The sequence below is a fragment of the Wolffia australiana genome, chromosome 1, assembly GCF_029677425.1.
Source record: "Wolffia australiana isolate 7733 chromosome 1, ASM2967742v1".
Lineage (NCBI taxonomy): Eukaryota > Viridiplantae > Streptophyta > Magnoliopsida > Alismatales > Araceae > Wolffia > Wolffia australiana.
The window spans coordinates 20,537,501-20,559,220 of NC_135835.1; the positions used below are offsets into that span (position 1 = coordinate 20,537,501).

The 21,720-nt window shown below is 41.2% G+C and overlaps 3 protein-coding genes and 1 long non-coding RNA gene across 13 annotated transcripts in view; 1 reads left to right on the top strand and 3 right to left on the bottom strand.

The window, feature by feature from the left end:
* The window catches only part of LOC144710145 (putative aminotransferase TAT2), a 3,825-nt gene extending 3,370 nt beyond the window's left edge, over positions 1-455 (bottom strand). For both annotated transcript variants that reach the window (XR_013583221.1, XM_078583834.1), the window contains exons 1-2: positions 333-455; positions 1-257 (exon numbers count right to left, since the gene is read on the bottom strand). The exon at positions 1-257 is cut by the window's left edge and continues 15 nt beyond it. Coding sequence is in view for 1 of the 2 variants with exons in the window: in XM_078583834.1 (XP_078439960.1) it covers positions 1-257; positions 333-350 (275 nt within the window). In the remaining variant the exon portion in view is untranslated. The remainder of the gene's footprint in view (positions 258-332) is intronic.
* A 1,135-nt stretch (positions 456-1,590) lies between these two features.
* SCL28 (SC35-like splicing factor 28) lies at positions 1,591-5,379 on the top strand. Of its 7 annotated transcripts, none has more exons than XR_013583231.1 (8): positions 1,591-1,839; positions 2,026-2,103; positions 2,911-3,075; positions 3,222-3,277; positions 3,348-3,387; positions 4,317-4,470; positions 4,552-4,599; positions 4,804-4,940. XR_013583231.1 is itself a non-coding variant. In XM_078583844.1 (7 exons), exons 1-6 carry the CDS (start codon positions 1,667-1,669, stop codon positions 4,937-4,939), a joined length of 648 nt encoding a protein of 215 aa, XP_078439970.1. In that variant the 5' UTR covers positions 1,597-1,666; the 3' UTR covers position 4,940; positions 5,083-5,379. The 7 variants fall into 7 exon arrangements, 2 of the variants coding, with proteins under 2 accessions (XP_078439979.1, XP_078439970.1); XR_013583232.1 differs by having other exon boundaries at positions 4,317-4,466; XR_013583226.1 differs by having other exon boundaries at positions 4,317-4,599.
* A 4,572-nt stretch (positions 5,380-9,951) lies between these two features.
* On the bottom strand, positions 9,952-12,598 carry LOC144710194 (NPL4-like protein 2). 2 transcript variants are annotated; one of them, XR_013583235.1, is made up of 3 exons: positions 11,519-12,598; positions 10,478-10,565; positions 10,165-10,301 (listed from the first exon to the last, which is right to left on the bottom strand). XR_013583235.1 is itself a non-coding variant. In XM_078583892.1 (2 exons), the coding sequence occupies exons 1-2, from the start codon at positions 12,515-12,517 to the stop codon at positions 10,047-10,049; spliced, it is 1,254 nt and encodes a 417-aa protein (XP_078440018.1). In that variant the 5' UTR covers positions 12,518-12,597; the 3' UTR covers positions 9,952-10,046. The 2 variants fall into 2 exon arrangements, 1 of the variants encoding a protein (XP_078440018.1); XM_078583892.1 differs by lacking the exon at positions 10,478-10,565 and having other exon boundaries at positions 9,952-10,301; positions 11,519-12,597.
* A 1,112-nt stretch (positions 12,599-13,710) lies between these two features.
* Positions 13,711-21,693, bottom strand: LOC144710223 (uncharacterized). Of its 2 annotated transcripts, XR_013583242.1 has the most exons (6): positions 21,255-21,693; positions 21,051-21,178; positions 19,998-20,481; positions 19,284-19,405; positions 18,648-18,762; positions 13,711-13,883 (listed from the first exon to the last, which is right to left on the bottom strand). It is a non-coding gene; the product is annotated as an uncharacterized LOC144710223 (long non-coding RNA). The 2 variants fall into 2 exon arrangements; XR_013583241.1 differs by lacking the exon at positions 13,711-13,883 and having other exon boundaries at positions 18,569-18,762.
* Positions 21,694-21,720: the final 27 nt, after the last annotated feature.

Sequence of the window (21,720 nt, forward strand, 5' to 3'; positions counted from 1 at the left end):
TAGCCGCAGGAAGGGGGATATCCGTCGAAATCGCCGGTAACAACGGCGTCGGCGACGAATTGGGCGAAGTGGTGAGCTCCGCGGAAGGAGGGATGGCCGGAGAGGTCGCCGACGCCGAGAGAAACGACAGGCTTGTCTGGATTGGCGCAGGCCATGAGCTCCGCCACGACTCCTCTCAGCGACGAGCTCTGCTCCGACAAGCAGGGATTGCATCTCGCCGCTTTGAAGCTGATCGCCTTCCCATTGCTGCTGTTCATCTGCTCTAGGGCAAGAAATTAGCGTCAAATTCAGAGTGCAGAAGCGAAATTGGGGCGGAAAAGGGATGAAGGAACCTGTGCCGTGGGCGCCATTGCAGAGGAGAATGCGGAGAAGACGAGGTTGAAGATTGCCGCCCATTCTCGTCGAGGAGTCGAGGGTTGGTTTTATCAGGGCCACATACGCTAAGTCCACGACAAATGCTAATCGCGGACAAAACCTTGCCTTTAATCCCCCCTTTTATTTTTATCTGTGCTTTCTTTCCTACGTTTAAACCTGAAACTCCAAGAATTCTATTTTTTAAATTCTTAGATATTTTTTAGTGCTAATTTTACTGTCTCTCACATTTCTCTGGGTTTTTTGTGGGGGGGCCCCCATGGATTTTAATTTCACTTTTATATTTTGGAAATATCCTGACCAGTTAATTTTGTTGCTGAGTGGACTGATTTTGCACCTGTATATTCAGAACACGTGTTTGCAGGTCAGGGAACCAGCACTAAACCACGTGTCGGCGTCATCCACCTATCCGTCGTCGATGTTATCCAGGGGGAATGACAGTAGCTCGATCTCGTGGTCTACGTCCCGCTTGTGAGTAGACGTGGTCGTTCTTTTCTATTTGTACGAATTTGTGCAAATTGTCAGTTCTGTTCGGTTTTCCGAACAGAATAAAAATGAATTCTAACATAATATTGCACAGACCCATGTGAGGTTCTTTTGTTGGCTTTGTGTGAATTTTGTTTTAGTTTTGTGCAAATGTTGTTCGCTTTTTTTAAAAAAGAACAGAACAAAGAACAAGGTCCTCTGCGATTCTTTTGTGCGAATTTTTTGTTCGTACAAAACGAACATAACAGAACGGAACAATATCTACAGGCAACTTATTGCCAAACACTCTCATGTATGGGAGATGACAAGAGAAGATAACGGTTGCCTCGTCATCCGATCTTATAGTGGTGGGCCCGGTTTACAAGCGCGCCTCTGACACTAACTTTATCTCATGATCCACGTCCCGCTTGGGAAACATGCATGCTGGGAGCTCATATGGACAACTTATCACAAGACTCGTCTCCGTAGTTAAGACGACGGGAGACGACGAAGATCGTCTCGTCATCCGGTCGAGGATTAAAAAAGGCAATGGCCAAAATATGGTAACAAAAAATCGTGACGAGCACTCATCTGTTCCGTCGCCATCAACAGAACAAAACTACAGACTCTGTGACGGATGAGAGACAGAATTCTCCTTCCCAAGCTTTAGAAAGGACAAACTAAAGAGACGAAGGGAATCGTCATCGTCACCGTCATCGTCAAGGACAGGTGCAGTTAAGAACATAGAGGAAACAGTTGGTCGTTGTGCGGAGAGGGCGTCAACCAGTATAAATACCTAGGGTTTCTCTTGCTTAATCTATTTGTGATTATGGCGAGATTTAGGAGCAGGAGTAGGAGCTTCAGTCCTAGGCGCGTCAGCCGTAGTCCTCCGCGTCAGCCGTTCTACGATGACGGTAGATATCGCGATGGAAGAGGATTCCGTGATCGTCGCCCTCCCGGTCCTACTGGACTTCTTATTCGGAATCTTCCTCTTGACGCAAGGTGCGCTGGTTTTTGTCGTATTATTTGTTGTTTTTAATGATTTTTTTTGCCGCTATTGTGGTGCTATAATTGTTTTTAATGTGGTGATCATGTCGGAATCTTTGAGTTTGGAATGTTTTCATCCGTAGGTGGTTGGTTTCTTGTTAGTTCTTCTGGTCTGAGTGGGTTCTTTGTTTATGTTTGCAGACCAGATGATTTGAGGATCCCGTTTGAGCGATTCGGTCCAGTAAAAGATGTGTATCTTCCGAAAAATTTCTACACTGGGTGCGTATCTTTGTTGATGAAAATTTCTTTGCGCGCTGCTCGTGTTTGGACTCTTTTATTAAATTTCAGTGGACTTGAATTGGTGTAGACTCGGGTATTGCCGTGCTCTTCATGTTGGCTGTCTCTGGGTGTAGATATTTTTCAATGTTCACCAAATATGTTTTCAGATTTCTGTCGTACTCCGTTGGTTTGAAATGCAATTGATATCCAAACAACAATAATGATAGTGCCAAAATGGCACTAGTGTGACGAAGAACTATATCGTCCACTTTGGGCCCATGATTCTTGAATAGAGTATCCGACTTTAAAATGTACTTTCTATTCGCGTCCAATTCCAGTGATTGTCTTCGGAGTCTATCACCAGGGATAATCGATTGGCATCACAGAAGTAATGAAAATTGCCTGATGTTTGGAAGTTCAAATTTCAGCCGAGATTTTAACCGAGATTTCCGCAAAATTTTAGCCAAGATGAGGTGCTTAGCTATGAAACTTATATCTACGCATTGATATTCTTCTACTTTGGAATTTACCCTTTGAGGGTTATCCTGATGGGTGGGGAATCACGATGCTTGTACATTTTTCTCTCATCAGCTCACTGCATACCACTTTGTTGCATTTATTATTATGGCGTACAAATCTTTTTAAACTCTACTTTCGGCTTTCTCTAATATCTGAATACAAATCTTTTTAAAATTTGGAAGATGTTTCGCTCTCCTTCTATTTTTTATTCCTCTCATTTTCTTCAATGTTTTAATTTACACATTTTCTATTGTGATTTCCCCAATGACGTTAGATATTCGAAACCAGGGAACCAAGAGGTTTCGGATTTGTCAAATTCCGCAATCCAGATGATGCTGCCGAAGCCAAAGACTATATGAACCACAAGATTATCGGTGGGCGTGAAATTAGAATTGTGTTTGCGGAAGAAAACAGAAAAACGCCGCAAGAAATGAGAATGACTTCCCGTGGGAGGTAAGTCTGCTATTTTTACCCAAAGAACTAAATAAAAATATTAAATGGTCAGCTGATTCTAACGTTATCAGACTGTGTTATACTGCATCATAATCCATAAAAAAATATTTTTACTGAACTGGTGAATTTCCTGCTGATGGTATCAGAAGTTCTGGAGGAAGTAGGTCTTCACCGGTCAGATCACCGAGGCGCCAATATCGTTGTCAGTATCTCTACTTTAGTATTTTTTTTCTTTGAATTGACTGACATGTAACGTCTCTTCGACTTGGCAGTTCATTCCTATTCTCCTTCCCCATCAGGGCATGATTCGAGGTCTGAGTTCTCTCTTTGACCTTTTCTATTCTCATATTAAGGTTGCAAAAGATCTTTTGTTAATGCGCTATGCCGATCATGCACATCAGACGAACAAAGTGCTCTTCATGATCGGATATTTAGCTTATCGTTATGTTATGGCTTGCATTTTACTGTAAATTAATTCTCGGTTGCTGATGGTGTGAGGCAGAAGTATATGAGCTGTTTATCGGCTGCATCTTGACTTTTGAAGTGCACTTATCACCTGGGCAAGCTCATATGGGATGCCATCCTGGGATAAATGAATAGTCGATCAAATAATCACTATGACTTCCGTTTGAACTTGAATTCGTTTCTCCCAAGTGGCATTGACAATCTTTTGGAAGTATCTCGAAAAATATGCGGGATGTTCTTGCCTTCTTCGAATAACACTCGTTCACTTGGTGGGCTCATATGCATTGATATTCCGGAATGTATAAATATTTTCCCCAAATATAAGAATAATATTTAGCTTGCAACTGAATGCAGTTTTTTCCCTTGAGTTTGCGTTATTTTTTTATCCATGATGTAATGCCTCTTTTTTCTCTTCCATGACTCATAACTTTGTGCTCATGATGATTTTAAACCTTGACAAACATTTATGCGATTCTTAATGACATGTCGTGATGTTGTTTTTTGAAATATGTATTTTTTTTCCAAGAGCGAATACATGAGAGAGAATATGAAGTTCTCTTAGTTTTTCGTCGTTCATTGATCTTCATCTAGTTCTTCGCAATGTGGCTCGTGTGGCTTGTTATCCTTCCATGGTGAACACATTTATTCAATATTCGTAACCAATATTGATGCCTTGATTCTTATACAATTCAGTTCATATAGAATCTAGAGCTATTAAGAGGACATGATGATGGGATCCTGCTAGTTTGAGGTGAATGAGGGATCGTTCTTTTCAGTTTCAAGATATTGGAGTTCTAGAGAGGTGGACCTGAAGTTTCGGGATGCTGTTCAAAGAACAACCGCACGTCCATGAAGATCATCTCTTCTTGAATAGTTTCCAACCAATGTTTCATAATAGTTTTCAGGGAATATTGAACGACTCAGTGGTAGGTAAATATCGCATTTTCCAATTAGTGTTTTGTGATCCGTAAGATGAGTGAATATCTATCAACTTCTTGAAAAATTTCCCAGAAAAGCTTCACAATATTGCTCGGGAAATAGTGAAAGACTCAAGTTCAGGTAAGTTGTCGCAGTTCTCAAGTAGTGTTTGGTGGTCTGTAAGATGAGCGAATGGTCATCTAACGTCTCATTGTACGGCTCTATATAATGTGTACCTGTTTAACCGCGCAGAATTTCATAGTTTTAACTTTTAAAACTTTTCAAAATTTTTTTTTTAACTTTTAAAATTTTAATTGAGTTCTTCTACTGATCTTGATTGAATAGGATGCGGGACGGGAATGGCAAAGATGATAACTATTATTCACCTCATAGATCCCGCTCGAGATCGCCTAATGACGGGGAATACAAACCCCGTCGCCCTCCGTCTCCGATTCGAAGAAAAAGTGGCAGAAGCCCATGAGGTAATATATTTCCATCTTATAATATTGATCAATCTTTTATCATATTTTCATCGCATTGGTTTATATTTTACATTTTACTGTAGAAGATCCAACCAATTGTATGGCTGTGTTCATATTTTAGCCTGCTTTTATTTTCTGACAGCGCCGGGGGGGAAGTTTAAGGATGATCACCGGTGACAGAAACTAGATTGAGAGAAGAGTTTTTGGGAAGGAGTCCTGACCTTGTGACTGAAAGCTTTGTTTTGTGGAGATGAAAGAGAAAGCTTTTGCTTCTTAATATTTTGTTGTTTAGAAGAGCATTGGCAATCGTGGTTAAGGAAAAGTATATAGACATTTGCCAGCATTTTTTGGGCTTGTAGAAAAATTTTTGGGGTGATATTATCTGTCGATGTATCATCGGTGGAAGATCTATATTCAAATTCTACATGGTCATCAACCATATTCAAAATCTTGTATGTTCGCATTTCTGTGAATTTCCTTTCCGGGTTAGCAGTGAAGTTCACTGCTTTTCTATGGTGAAAATATCAGCGGAACCAAAAAACCATAACTTTAACTAGGGATGAATAAAATTATGGTTCAAACCGATGATGTCCGTAACTTTGGGTTTTAATATGGCCAAAATCATTATTATTCTAATGAGATTAAAGTTGGAAATACTCTGGGAAAATCCAAAAAATGATGGGAAATACTTTCCAGTGTAGATTTATTAAAGCAGTCTCCGTTTTTACTTTCAGATAGATACATTGAATTAACTATAGTCTCTAATCTTATGTACAGGAAGTGCAGAAAAAAAAGTAAAATAAGGTATTGCAGTGGTTTTGTGGTTTTTTTGTTAGGGAATAAACCTAAACTTATATTTTAGGCAAAGTCCAGTGATCACAAGTCTAGTGGTAGATGTCAAGATGGAGATAGAAAAGCCATTGTGAACAACAGTTCAAACTATTAACCAGATGAAGTAACTTCAGATTTCATATTCAGAAATATTAACAAAAAATCTTAGTGATTCAGAGTTTGATTGGTTCTCTGTTGAAGTTGAAGAATCAGTTCAGAGTTTTCCAAATTATAGCAGACACCCTTCAGATATTAAAATATTGATTTAGGTTTTCAAATGTTAAATGATCAGTTCAGAAAACAAAGTGATAATTCATGCATATTCTTGAAATAGTTTAACATACAGAATGTGTAATTTTGCTTTTCTGAGACATAACTAGATACATAATCAAACTAGGTACATAGCTAGATACACATTTAGGCCTTATATTGTTTTAGATAAAAAAGATAAACCTGATTTTTGACTGCATTTGATGAACCAGAAATCTGGGTTAAATATGTCGTTTAAGGTTTCTAGTTTATACAATAATATTTATAATTTCCTTATGAGCATAGAGCAAGGGTTGAATCCACAGAGAGCAAGTATTGAATAAGTGAATTTTATCTATGATTTCTATTTTCTAAAGATTTTTATATTTATTTTAGGAAACACAACTAATTTAATGAAAGCAAACTACTGAAAATCAATTTAAAATAATTATAGGAAGGTCAGAAAATATTAATCCAATTCAACCTAATTTATCCAGATTTTATAGAATAATTTTGAGAATTTTAATATGATTTTACAATAGAAGAAATCTAATTAATGCTAATTTGAAAATACCTTAGCCGACACTTTGGGAATGTCAGGTGACATTAGATGGAGATGGACATGAGTGGAGTGGATGAAAGAGATGTTGTGCTGATTGCAATTGAGATGATAACGGATACACGTCGACAAGCGACGGAGCCAGGGCGACTAATGACGATTTTACTGTCGCTGGTGCAATAGAGATGGAGTTGAAGGTAAGCGTTGATGAGCGGCGGAGTTGAAGGTAGTGTGCATGAGAGTGGAAACCTAGGCTACTGGTGATGATCACTTGGGAAAAAGGACGAAGACATAGGTTAGAAAAGACAAAGATCACACAAACCTCATCGTCATGTGCCCAGTGAGCCGAGTGGTGCTTTCTCTTCATGCATTTTAATCTCCATGTTGCTCCTTCAATCCTTCGCTCTTGGAGTACACGAACAGACCCAAACAAGATTTTGAATGAGCAAATCACTCTTCCAGTCGTAATCAAGTTCAAAATCCGCGGGTGTCTTTTTTACAATGATGGGGAATCCAAGATGGAGGAGGGAAAAGTGGAAGTACCTTCAAAATTTCAGCCAGAAGCTCCTTCTGAAACATTAGATATCATCGTTTCAATTAGAGAGATCTGAGCATCTGATTTTCTCTCCTCTGATTTTCTCTCTCCTCTGAATGGTAATCTGCCTTACACGTAAATGCTCAATAACCACATGGGCTTATAAAATTTTATCATGATCTAAGTCATTTTTGGATTATCTCATGTCAGTAGTAAATTAGGTGCCGCTTGTGAAGTTTTAAAAGCGATCATATTTGAGTTCTAACTAGTAAATTAGCTCGATAAAGCTAAGATTTTCAAATTTGGCAATTCACTTTTATTATCATAATTGCAAATAAACTTGCTCAATCCTTTGTTAGTAAGGATTGGGCTGAAAAAATGAGGATCCTTTATGTATTTTGTAATTTCACATATCTTTTATTTTGTGGTATTAATATAATAATTGCCTATATATTTTATTTATTGCCTCGCGGAAAACAAATTCCTCTACCCTAGCTGCGTTCCTTAGACAAGTCTCGTCAAACCAGGACCAACAGTCCACCAATAAAGAGTATTAATCTCTTATTTTCTTCATCTTCTTTTCTTCTTTTGTTCTTCATTTTTACTTCTTTTATCCTTATTCTTGTCATCTTCTTCCATGCCATTTTTCTTTAGGTAAGGTTTATGTCTTTGCTAAAAATGAGGACCGCATAAGGACCAGACTTGGATCGGACAAGACTGGACCATAAGCCGATCAGAACCAGAAAGTACTTTACATAAGGTTTAGGTCTTTCCTAAAAACTAGGACCAGACCAGGATCAGATTTGGACTGGAAAAAACTATACTGGACGAGAACTAGAACTTAAGATTAGGTTTAGGTCCTTGCTAAAAACCACAAGATGGGGATCGTCAAACCTCACTTATAATGATGGTGGATGATTCCATCTTGACACATAATCAATCCATAAGATGGCTCTAGTGTTGCACATCCAAGGACCACTTACACAACTGTGACCTGAATCAACGTGGTTGATGTTAGGTAAATAACATTCATAGATTATAATGACCAATTAATTGAACTCTTTGTCAAAAGAACACATACTATCTTTCCATAGTGTCTCACACTAATGCCTACAAGATCAGTCATCCAAGTCATACAAGAGGAATCAGATAATCTTATACTTGGAATAGGAGTATTTAGAACATATGCTGAAAGAATAGTGATTTTTGTATTATGATAGCATCATAATCTACTTAGTCATTACATATATTTTAATGAACATTAATGAGACAAGTGTGATTCACTTTCAGCCCACGTCATATCCATCAAAACATTAACTTAAATATGTGCTCCTGATCACAAGCCTTAAAAAAAAATGAAAAGTTAAGAATGAAACTCTTTGTAGTGGAATAGATATAATGATCATGTATCAATCATGGTCTTCAACTAAATCATGATATCCATTCCAATCCTCTCAAGAATAATTGTATCAAGATTTATTGGTTATTTAAATGACAGAGAACTGATATAAATTTAAGTTTATTGATTTGATAAAATAAGTTGCATACAATTTTTGAAGTCTTTAAATATTGGTTGGGCAACTCACCGATATATGTTTAATCTAAGAAATATGTTTCACTCATAGTTACAGGTTTGGATGGAATGTGAGAAACAATTCCTGAATGAGAAACAAGATCTAAGTGTTTCGTGATCATATTCTCAAAAAATATCTAAAATATTATACAAAAAATATCTTAGCCTAATGAACAATAGTTACTATGGAATAAAATCAAATGTCAGATTTGGTGAGATTGACAGAATTCATTGTTCATTTACAGTCTATTTTGAGCATTTGTCGGATTCTATTTATATCACTTCAAAGCATTCGTCGGATTAAGTTAAAGGGTAGATTTATCAGGGCTTCTTCTTAGTAAATAGCTCATATTTAAGAATAGTATTAGCATCTTGAGTTCTTAGGTCAACGACATTTATAGGGCGTGTGCCTACCCAGTCCTCATTTGCATCATAGACATTCTCTCTTTTCAAACTCTGTGGTAGTCCTAGTCTTATGTTCATATTCTTCTTTCCAATCCGTAGTTTTTTCCAATCTATTTGGAAATGGGCTTCAGTGGACATCTGCTTCGTTATAGATGGATCTGCATATTTCTTTTTAAACCAATCCGCAGTGATTAAATCTTTAGCAGGCCCCTTCATGTTGATTTATATTTATTGAGACTTGAACATTTGACATTTGCCCAAACTTCTGACAGCAAATTATGGAATGTTGATATTAGTATGTTTTGGGCTTTACCTTAAAGAAATTAAATTATCTCTTCCAACCCAAACATGTTATGCCTTTTCTAGCAACCCCAAGAGCCTGTTTCTGAGTACTTTGCTCTTGTTTCCTTGGACCCAAGGAGTGTAAGTCATTAACTTAATCTCATCCCTTCACTAATCCCTTGCGTTTTTCCCAAGTCTTCAGAACAATTTGGAGCTCATAGTTCTGACAGCAACTGGAGAAATGGAGAACAATAAAGAATTAGGTCATCCATTAATCTTTAAAATAAAGGAATTGGATAGAGCTCACTCCAGCCAAAGCCTCAGCTCTCTCGATGTACTCCCTTTACCATAGTACTTCAATCATTCATTTTTTGGATGACTTTTTGTGGTTCTAGAAAACAGCATCTCTTCTTTAATGAATAAGATCAGTGCTAACTGATATTAAATCAGAACCTTCTATATAAAACTCAGCAGCTGCGCAATATTGAAATTCTCATCCAGTGGATCTGATCTAATAGTTAGGGGGCCCCTGACACATGCGCAGGCCTTGAAGGAATAAAAATAAGTACAAAAAAAGGGACAAAATAATTTCTTTTGGAATAAGCATTATTCAGCAACCAAAACAAGCAACTTTAATCGTCTATCTGGGTGGGGGGCAGAGTAAGAAGATGCTTAGGAGGTGCTGGCCAGGGACTCTATCAACAGCTGGTAGCCTTCGGGTACTTGCGTCTGCATGCGCACGCACTCAGTCAAAGCGGGCACGTCAGAGTTGGCGTCAAGGTATCGCGCCAGCATCAGCAGCAGGTGGAAGTCAGAGATGCGCTTAACGAAGGCCTGGCCCTTGGCCCGGTCCAGGTGGCTTCTCAGCGCCCGCGTCGTCACTGTCGTTATCCTGTTCTCCACTGGGAAAGAAGATGACAGAAGCCCCTAAAACCAATAAAAATATCTGTTTCAATACATAGTTTTCTTGAATGGAGATGAAGGAATGTCACTGTTAATGATGGAAGTTGCCTGACGAAGCTGAAGAGAGGGAGTTGGGGGTGATGGTCGAATGCAACAAGATAAAATCAGTGTTAATACTTTGTTATGTTACCAATACATGCCTGAGAAATGTTGCTTGATGAGGTTGGCAGAAGATGAAGAATTCTCCTCTCATCATCCAGTCGTTATCGGCATCATTCAGTTGTCATCCTTGATGTTGAAACTCTCATCGTTATTGACTTCATTGATGTGGAAACCATCAACAGAAAAATCTCCCATCTTCAGCAGATGAACAACGAACTTGTCATCTCGTCATCCTTTGTTCAACCATGGGCGACGAACTTGTCAAATTCGACGATTCATCAGCACATCAATGAAGATGATGAAGATTTTTTGGCGTCAGCATCATATCATATTATATTGATGCGCAACCCTATTAACTCTATAAGGCCCAACAATATCTGAATGTCAAATTCCATAAAAAAGAAATGGATGAACCCACTCAATCATGGTACCTAAAGATCCATATCACAATAAAAGTAGATAAATAACTAAAGATTTTGGGTTCATGTCAAAGTGCCAGCGTTTATAACTGAAGATACGATACATTTTGGTTCTAATGTCCTTGATGTCGATATGTATCAAATACTCACATTGTATCCCTATCACAATAGAAATAGGGAGCACTTCCACGTCTTTTCTTCTTTTTCTATCTGATCTAGTCCTATTGTTCTTGGACGATCCTCACGGGAATGACCCAGAATCAATCTGCATTTCTATAAAGCAATGTATCTCGATTGAATCCGGACTCCGATAATTTCTCAATGGGGCGTACCAGAATACAACCAAATTGAAAGATATGGCGTAGAAGATGTCGATTGATAGGACAAACATATATCATAGAAGGATGAATGGGTTGTGGTTTAAACAACAACGACAAACAAGAAATTATGTTTAGCGAAATTCAGAAAGGATGGAACCAATCGCATTCTCTCTCACAAAAGCAATGGCCAAGTAGAACCACGTAATTCAAAGATATCTGCCATCTACTTAAAGAAAGACGAAATACCCATTAATGTCTAATGGAAGAGAATTTGGAGGAAAAACAGGCTACCTTGTGTATTACCTTGTCTAATGCAAGAAAGAGAGAGAGATGAACAAACCTGGTGATCTGAGATCTTGACCAAAACGAGGAAGAAGTCATTGTCCACATCTCTCGTGTCCTTTCCCCCAACTATAACATCTTTCTTCATCTTAGACAGCTTCGGATCCGACTCATCCTCGATTTCCGCGACAAAGAGCCCCTCTTTGAACAAACGAACACAAATATCACTCAACTGAAACGCTTCAAAGTGCACATCCGCCCCGCCTTCCTCATTCACCTCCATCTTAACAATAGCCGTGACCCACTCCTCAATTCCACTCTCTGCGTGCAATTCCACAGCCTGTAGAAGCTCCCGAGCCGACACAGTGTACTCTCCTTCGACCAATTCCTTAGCCCCCACAGCCTGAGTGAAGATAAACCCAACTCGAATCACGCCCAATCCAGCTGCAATCGCTTCTACCAATGCTTCCTCCTCGGGATCGCGCAAGAGATACAGATTCTCCACAGTCCCCTGCTGGGGCGGCTCGTAGATGAACTCGACTTCGACCTTCTTCTCCTCCCCCGTGACTCGGCCGTACATGAACCCCCCTCGCTTGACGGAGAAGGCCAGAGTCTCGTTCACGTACCGCTGGAATTGGTCGGCGGCGCCGCGGTCGAAGGAGACGGCGTCGCAGTGCGGCGCCTCTTGCCTGGTGATGCGCACCTGCCGAGCTATCAGATCGTCCATGGTCATCTTCCGGCCGAACGACCCCGCGGGGGTGACCGCGGCCGCGCCGCGCGGCCGATTGACGGATCGTTCGCCGTCGTAGAGGAGGAAAACCACCGAGCCGTGGCCGATTCCGAGGGAGATTAGGGTTGCTTCGGGTTGCGACAGGACCGCGGCTCGATCGAGAGCCTTCGGCAAGAGCAGATTTTGATCTAGCGAGAGGATTTGGTTGGCGATTGGAACGCCGATCTGCGATTCGATTAGGGATTTCAATTCCGCGATGGTGGCAGAGACCCCGGCGGAGACGGTGACTCTCTCCAGCCCATCGCGGCTTCTCACCCTCACGATCATCTGTCGCTGATTTCTCTCCTGTTCTTCCCTGTTCTTCCCTGTTCTTCCTGTTCTTCCCTGTTCTTCCTGTTCTTCCACGATTCACTCTAGTCTCTTCTATTTATAGGTTACTTGCTCCACAAGCAGGGCTAGTCGTCCTGGTTGACGTTGATGAAGTTGACGCTATAGCTAACGTTGACTGTGACGGTGAAGAAGATGCTACCGTTGACCGCCGCGACTTAGTTAACGTTGACTGTGATTAGGTTGTTGACGTTGACGAAGACGAAGACGGTAGGGTTAGTGTGGACGTGGTAGTTAATGACGTTGGTAAGGTAGTTCCATAAAGAAGAATAAGATTATAAAGAGGACGATGAAGAGGAAGACTAGGACGAAGAGGATGACGAAGACGAAGACGAAGACTAGGACGAAGAGGATGACGAAGACGAAGACGAAGAAAAGATGAAGGCTATGACAATCAAAGACGAAGAGGAGATGACGATGGAGACGAAGAAGGTGACAATGACGATGAAGATGATGATAATGATAAATTAGATGAAGATGTGAATGAGATCGATAACGACGATAATGATACGGAATAAGAAACTGTAATTATATTCAATTCCATGTCAAAGGATAAACTGGAAGTTAAACTCATTGTTAAATTTTAAATTATCGGACTCAAATCTAGAAAGTCCTTATCGGTTCTTTCGGATCCGAACGGATGATCGCCTGTAATTTTTACTGGGTATCATGTCAATTGATGAAACAGAAAGATATACCTATTATTTAAGTTTGTTTTTAGGACTCTGCTACACGGGCAACCGGTTGCCCCGATGGAATCTTGGGCAACCGGTTGCCCCCCGCGGGAAAAAAAAAAAAGGGTCCCCGTTGCCCCTCTTTTTCTCTATTTTCAAAAAAAATTTGGCGCCCGCAAGCGACGTTGTCGAGCTCTCTTCCGTGCGGCCCTCCGGCGAGCCCTCCGCGCTCTCTTCCGTGCGGCCCGCCGGCGATCCCCCCGGACGAGGACGGCAGCCCCCTCCTGGCTAAGCAGAGTCCTCTCATCGCATTGTCGTACGCCTTCTTCTTCAGCAAGTCGAAGGTCCGTTGCTTCGCTTGTGGGCTTCAAACGTGTAGGAAGCTAGAACAGTGTGTTCGTTCAGATCTCCGTGAAGGGCAATGCGGTGGTACTTCGTTGCTTCGCTTCTCACATTTCTAACGAGCTCGCAGGTATGTATTTTGATTGAAAATCAGTCTACGTTAATTCCGTGAACGACACTCATTTCCAAAAATTACTCTTCGCCGATTTCCATATCGTTCAATATCATTCTGGTTTCACCAAGTCGTGCACATTTTCTCCGAAGAAGGTCTCCTTATCATGCTTTTTCCTCTGCAAATCATATGGAAATTCATTTAACGTTAAAAATATAGTTGTCATGAGCATATAGATTTGGTCTTACTGAACATATTCTTTAGTTCTCTTTCTGTCTATTATTATCGGTTCGACTTGGTTCAGTAAAACATGCGCTCCGGCGTATTCTCTGCTTAACACTTGTTTTAAGGGGAGGTTGAAGAAGCTGCCTGCGCCGGCGTTGAGAATTTCGTTCGGAAATACGATCCGTTGCATATAAATTGGCTTTCCAAACCATGTAAAGCTGCTATTGGTGAATCTGAAATTGCCATGGACCTTCCTAGTAGGGAGGTTTATCAAGAATGTATAATTTTTTTTTTTTGAAGAAATTATCCAGAAGGTATACTGTCATACAAGTCACACAGGAACGGTTTACAACTCTTGGTCAACTGGAAGAACCTACCAAACTACGAGGAGGTTACATGGGGGATGATGATGATATTATTGAAAGGCAGTTCCCAAAATTTCCCATTGGATACTAATTGCCTTAAATTCTCCTCTTCCACTTCAGACGGTACTAGTGTTCTGTCAACTTCTCTGATCAAGATGAGGTTTAGATGTCCCATACCACCGTGTTTTGGTGTGAATCGGTTCTTGTAGTAGTAGCCAAGACCTTTGTCCTCACTATGCAGATACTCAGAACCTGTCAGCTTCAGGTTTCTGCGCTGGTTGTTCTTATCAAATAGGGAAGATGCAGTTACATTGTGATCAATAGAAGATAACCCAACCTTATCGTTATGCTGATTTTTGAATTCATAAGGTACTGAATATCTGGTGGCCATGTGAGAAAATTATGCCAAACACGCAGGTTAGTGTGCCATGCTGTTGACTTAAGTAATATTGTATCAGCCCAGCATATCTTCCAAAATCTAGGGAACATTGATTTTGAATGGACGTTTAGGAATGACAATGTAGTTGATACCTCATATTTTTGGCTTTGGTTTTCTTTTTGAATGATGATAAAGGTTGACCGTTCAGCAAATTCTATCTTATGACTCTGCATATGACTCTCCTTGCCTTCCCTTGTCTGTTGATGCATGATTCTGGTGGAAACATATCCAGGCAGAATTTCCATTCCTTTGATATCATGGTTGCTCAAGTCTTGTTTGTCAGATGTGCAGTCTGAAAACAAGCGCTTCGGCGAGGACGTCGGCGGGGTGAAGGGCGCGCCCCTTCCGAAATTTTTTTGATGGTTTTACATTCCTTTTGCCATGGAGGAACTTCGCATTTTTCATTATTAGCCCTCTCATTGTGCCCTCGATCTAGGCTTGAGAATTTGTGGATTTTTTCTACTTCCTTGATCCTTTCAGGAATTTGATCACCTTGTCCACACACGTTGTCAGTGTTCGGTGCTCGATGAGTATAATACAGAGAACATTGTCCTGCTTGCCAGAAGTCCCATAGAGTATATTCAATTCGGACTGATTGATACATAAGTTTTTGCATGCCAAATGGTCTGTTCCTCAAAACCTCCATCCTAATTTCTGGTTTCAAACCTTCAATGTATACATCTTCTAATACGTTCGGCGCCGAATGTGGATTACGACCTGCTAACTCCTCAAACTCAATTTGGTACTCTTGAACAGAATCTTGTTGGCGTAATTTGAACAATGCTTCAGAATTGTGACAAGTGGATAAACCATGCCTTCTTTGGAATTGAAATTTAAAATCTTGCCAGTTCTGAATTCCAGAATGCCTTGCAGAGTCAATGAACCAGTCCAACTCCGAATCTTCTAGGTGTAGCCTCACCAGATGGAGTTTGTCTTCATCCAGTATATTGTGGATTCGAAGGAATCTTTCTACACGTTCAATCCAGGCTCTTGGTTGAGATCCACGGAATGATGGTAGAACACCTTTCTTGAAATGATCTTGTTTGCCCTTACAATCACGAGTTTTGGAAATGGATCTTCTGATTTTGCCTCGAGAGTTACTGTCTGCTTCATTATACGGTCTAGAACAGCTGCCACTCGTCCTTGTTCTTGCCTGAGTTGCTCAAAGTTGGAACAATAATCTGCCATGAAAGATTCCGAGGATTTCTGGCTTCACCTTACCAAATTGTTAGGGTTCCGAATCCCGAACAACAAATGCTCTAGGAATTCAAACAAGAATGTGAAATATCTTCAATGGTCCAACCGATCACACTTAGAGAATACCGATATGGAGTTCACGTGTTAGGAAGAATCATTCAAACAAGAACATACACCAGAGCGATGAGAGAAAATAGAAGACTCTCTTGGAATGGAGATAAATATCTGCCCGCCGGATCGGTCGTGGCAGCCTGACGAGGAGAATCTCCGCCGACGATAGATGAGTGTTTTTTCATGCCCCTTGCCGCCTTCTCGTCCTCCTATTTATAGAATGACAGCCTTGACTTGAATCGTTTAGTTCCCGCCTTGTTTCAAAGCTCCTCACACGTGCTGATCATCTTGCACGTGCTGGGTCCACGAGCCTTCTTTTCTTCTTTTGGTAATTTCTCAATAGATCCATATCATTAGCATTCGGAAGGTGCTTATCAATACTTCTCCTCCTTATATTTTGTTCTATTTTCTGATCTTAATTTCATTCGATTTTCCCGTTTCCATTCTATATGCGCATATTTGTTTCGTACCCTTTTCTGTATCTTCTCTTCTGTTAGCGAATATTTATTCTTGTTCAGGAATATTGATTTTTTTTCTGAAGTTATTTTTCACTGATAAGGATCGTTTCAGTGTGTCGAATGCATGCCTGATTTCCGTCTTTGCCATGCTACATGATCTGTATTGATAGTCAGGAAGTTTTGAAACAGATAGAACATAGATCAACGTTGTTCTGTTTGGCCTGCATCATCCAGTGGTGTTCCAAGAAGTTTGAACAGCAATAGAAACTTGATTTTGGCTTCGGTAGAAACTCAGGCAGTATCCGTTGGAGATGTCTTTGACACACTTGAGCAAGCACGTGAGAAGTGTGCCGAGTATGCCAAATGCCCCCTTGGTCAGAAGAGTTCCAAGCACCTGAAATTCATTAGGTTTCTCTGTTTTCGCGGGGTCAGGCACCGACGAAATAATCCTCAATTTCTATAGAGTTCCAAAGAGAGAGGAGGACATTGAAATGTCAGTGTCCATTCGTAATTAAGCTGCGTTTAAATAAAGCATTGGGTGTCTATGAAGTGTATCAGATAAATAATCAGCACAATCACGATCTTTTTACTGAAGTTTAATAGGCCCAAATGCAGCAAAATCGCTTCATTCCGGAGAAAGTGAAAACAAAAATGCTGGAGTTAAACGAACTTGGCATGCTCAGTTGCTCTCAAATCAAGACATTGATACAGCAGGAGCATTTCCCAGATGTCGCAGTTACGTGGACAACCAGGGACATTCAGAATTTGTTGCAAAAATCTTCTAGTGGAGCTCACGAATTTGTCAAATTATTGAAAGAGAAGTCCAATCACGGTTGGTCCTTCGATTTCCAATTGAACGATGACACACTTCGCCTGGAGAGAGTTTTCTGGATTTCACCTAATGGCAAAGAGAAGTATGTGCAGTTCAACGATGTTTTAGAAATCGATGCTACATACAAGACAAATTGCTTTGGCATGCCTTTGGTGTTGTTCACAGTTATCGATTACCACGGTTTAACAGTGTTGACTGCTGGTTGTCTTTTGTCCAATGAGCAATCTGAGTCATACTCTTGGGCTCTTCAACAATTTCGATCAAACACGAATCTCGATCCTATCGTCTTGTTTACAGATGGCGATGTGGAATTGGCCCAAGCTATTAAGGACATTTGGCCAAGTGCAATCCACCTACTGTGCAGATTCCACATTTCCCAGAATATCACTCATGCTCTAGCTAGCTCTTTGAGGGCCGATCTCAGCGGATTCATGAATGATTATTGGAGGGTCGGCTCCATTGAAGATGTTGATGAGTTCGAGATGGAATTTTTAACATTGAAGTTGAAATGACAAGCGGCATAATCATATCTTCGAGTTCTCGAGGGAAAAAAGAAGCAGTGGGCATTTGCATACACCCATGACCACTTCGTCGCAGGTGTGTCTTCTACGCAACGCCAGGAGATGGTCAACTGTCAAATCAAATGTGCGTTACTGTCGAATTTGTCTCTATTACGCATTATTGATGGTTTCGATGCAGTCGAAACAAGATTGCGAGAGAAGTTGTCCCAAGCTAGGCTTTCCACCAAGTTCGCCCCATCATCAATGGATCCTCTAATTAATGACGTCCTTCCTACACTGACAAATTATGCCCAAGCTCTTCTCAAAACTGAATCAGGAATGTCGCTTTCATATACCTGCGTTGCAGATGATTCCAACGGTGAGGGATACTTCCTGATCAGTCACAAAGATTTTCCAAACAAATTTCGTGTTGTGAGGATATCCATTGGCTCCGTTGAGCAAAGTACGTGCTCCTGTAGGAAGGCGATTTGGCTCGGTATAGTATGCAGGCACATGTTGTGTTGTTTTCACCACAATAACATATTATCATACCCTATATCAATGTTTAATCGTCGCTGGAAAAGTGTCTGTGATATAGTGGATGTTCACTTTGCCTTCATCGATACTGCGCTGGCTACGCGACCCAGCTCTGAAGTCAGGGGTACACAAGGAATGTCCGAAGATCAACGTCTATCTGAACTAACGGCTCTGACGAAGCCCATTTTACACCGTTCAATTGGAACTGAGAGCACATTTCAGCTGTACAAGGCATCAATGATTGTTTTGGGAGAAACTATTGAGAATAACCTACATACCTCACATTGTGCGTCATTTGATTTAGAGGAAGATATTGTTAGAAATCCGTTGAGAGCTCGGTGCAAGGGACGACCCAAAATAGGGAACAAGCGCTACGTAAGCATGGCAGAGCAGCTGCAAAGCAAAAAGAAGCAGAGTGGTGTCAGTTGCTCTAGCTGTGGGCAAAAAGGGCACAACACCAAAACATGTAAAAGAGTATGATTGTCTACTTGTCAACTCCGTCATCACCTATTACGCAGGTACTGTCTGTTATTTTTCTATTTCTTCGTCCATCTTATTGCATAAATGCTGTGAAAAACTTGGAGTTCTGTGCGATTCATCGTTTTCAAGCGATTTTATAGTGGGAAACAGCTAGCCAAATCTTGGGTTTTTATTGCAATGTTCATAATTTTCACAGATTTTTGCCTTCGCTTGCTCATATATATGTTTACGGCGTTGATAGTCTTTTGACGGGCACGATCGCCAAAACGTCAGATTTCAGATGATATATTTGTCCTGGACGATCAGTTTTTCTTTGTTTTGATAAAATTCTGGAGTTCTTTGCAGAAGAAGGCAACGGTAATATTTCATTTCAGCTCATCCGTAGCGATTCATCAAGGGTAATATTTCATGAAAAAAAACAGAAGGCAACGGACCTTCGACTTGGGCGAGCTCTGGCCTGTTCTTGGCGCAAAGATGGCGTATCAAAGGATTGTTAAGCGGAGGACTCTCAAATAAATCTATTTACCCAGTAAAGACTCTGGCACCAACCACGCATCTATGATAATCAAGAGTCTTAGCGAAATTTCAGGTACAAATTGCGGGTAAAGAAAGGAATTGTGCGCCATTTCAACATCCATAATCGCAAAAAAACAGCCGGGAAATCAAGAATTTGACACTCCCGTTTCTACCGAGCCGAGCATTCGAAGAGATGCAACGAACTGGAAACAGTGTTGTAAATTATATCCAGAGAAAAAAGGTAGAAATAAGGAGGTAAGGGTAAGGCAGAAGGCTCTCTAGAATTGAGATTGGGGGGACTAAATTTCGGGTAAATAACGGAATTGCAAGCCATTTCACACGAACCCAACATCCATAATCGCAAAAAAACAGCAGTGAAATCAACAATTCGACCCTCCCATTCATCCGAGCCAAGCATTTAAAGAGATGGAACCAACGGTAAGAGAGAAGACTCTAGGATTGAGATTGGGGGGAACACAATTGGGCAAAACTAAAAGCGTTCTGACCCATTTCTTACGAACCCAAAATCCATAATCGCAAAAAAACAGCAGGAAAAGCAAGAATTTGACACTCCCATTTCTTCCGAGCCAAGCATTTAAAGAGATGGAAGAAGAGAGGGCGAAGAGTGATACCGTGTTTGATGGATACTGAAGCAGTGCTCAGTGTAGTGGGCAAACGGGGAGAGCGTCTGGGCTTGGAGCTGAAGAAGAAGGCGTACCCAGCTCGAACGAGAGGACTCTGCTTAGCCAGGAGGGGGCTGCCGTCCTCGTCCGGGAGGATCGCCGGAGGGCCGCACGGCATCTCTCCCTGCTTCCTCCTCCACTAATCTCTTGATACCTGTCTGCGGCATCTCTTCGAACAAATTATCCAGTACTGAACAAATTACAATTTGAAGGTGCATACTGTCAATTTTACATTCGACCAATGTTCTCAAGGCTGGCAAAATTACTCAACTCAAAATTCTATGAAGCTTCGTCCTGAATTTGTCCCACCAATGAATTTGTCTCTCCTCACTGTAGGATCTCCATGAGCTTGCAAGGTGTTATCCAAGAAGAACGCCACGAGCCCAGCCACAAGGGCCTCCGATGAGAAAAACACATTCACCATGTCATTGAACTGAATCAAAGATCCACGATCAGATGAGATCAGTTGACTGCATAATATGAATGATGAGTATGTGGATATGAAAATATATATCATGTGCAGGATACCCATTTATGTACCATCCGAAAGGATGAGAAATGAGTATGGATGTAGACATTGCTTTTGCACATACCCATGTCAGAACCATTTTAGAGGATGAACAATGGACATGTGTAGAGACATATCTTGTGCACATAGCCTTATATGATTTGTCAGAAAGGATGCTTGATGGGAATGCAGATAGAGAGAGGGAGAGGCAGAGAGAACTTGAACTGACTCCCTCATTAGTAAAATATGAAAAGATAAACAATATGAATGGATAGCGAGATAGATAGTGCATGCGCTCTCATCTGATAAATCAGAAAGGATGAATGTCGAGCATGGGGTGATGGATTGTGCACAGATCCATCCATGAAAAATGAGAAATGATTAATGGGGATAAACAGTGTGCACAGATCCATGAATGGACTATGAGAAAAGACGACCAAGAAGTATGGAGAGAGAGATATACATAGTGAGAGAGATAGAGTTTGTGCACATACCCACATACGGGCAATAAGAAATGATGAGGAATGATTCTGAAGAGAGACTTGGAATAAGACAGATCCTACACAGACACCGAAGATCCATTTCCAGTTCCAAAGAGCCCATCAACCAAGGTGCCGATTCCCTGATACAGAAATCTGTTTCATGCTTCAAATGCAGCATACCGACAAACAAAAGAAAAACTAAGAAAGAAAACAAACCAGCCATCCGATCCCTCTGCTGAGAACAGAGGGTGGCAACATAGAGAACAGAGGGTGGCAATCTTGCCCCAAAGGAGGGGGCTGCCGTCCTCGTCCGGGAGGATCGCCGGAGGGCCGCACGGAAGAGAGCTCGACAATGCGATGAGAGGACTCTGCTTAGCCAGGAGGGGGCTGCCGTCCTCGTCCGGGGGGATCGCCGGCGGGCCGCACGGAAGAGAGCGCGGAGGGCTCGCCGGAGGGCCGCACGGAAGAGAGCTCGACAACGTCGCTTGCGGGCGCCAAATTTTTTTTGAAAATAGAGAAAAAGAGGGGCAACGGGGACCCTTTTTTTTTTTCCCGCGGGGGGCAACCGGTTGCCCAGGATTCCATCGGGGCAACCGGTTGCCCGTGTAGCAGAGTCCTTGTTTTTAAATCAAATACACGAGAAGTTTACGGTTAAATTAAGTACATCATAGGGTCTTATCAG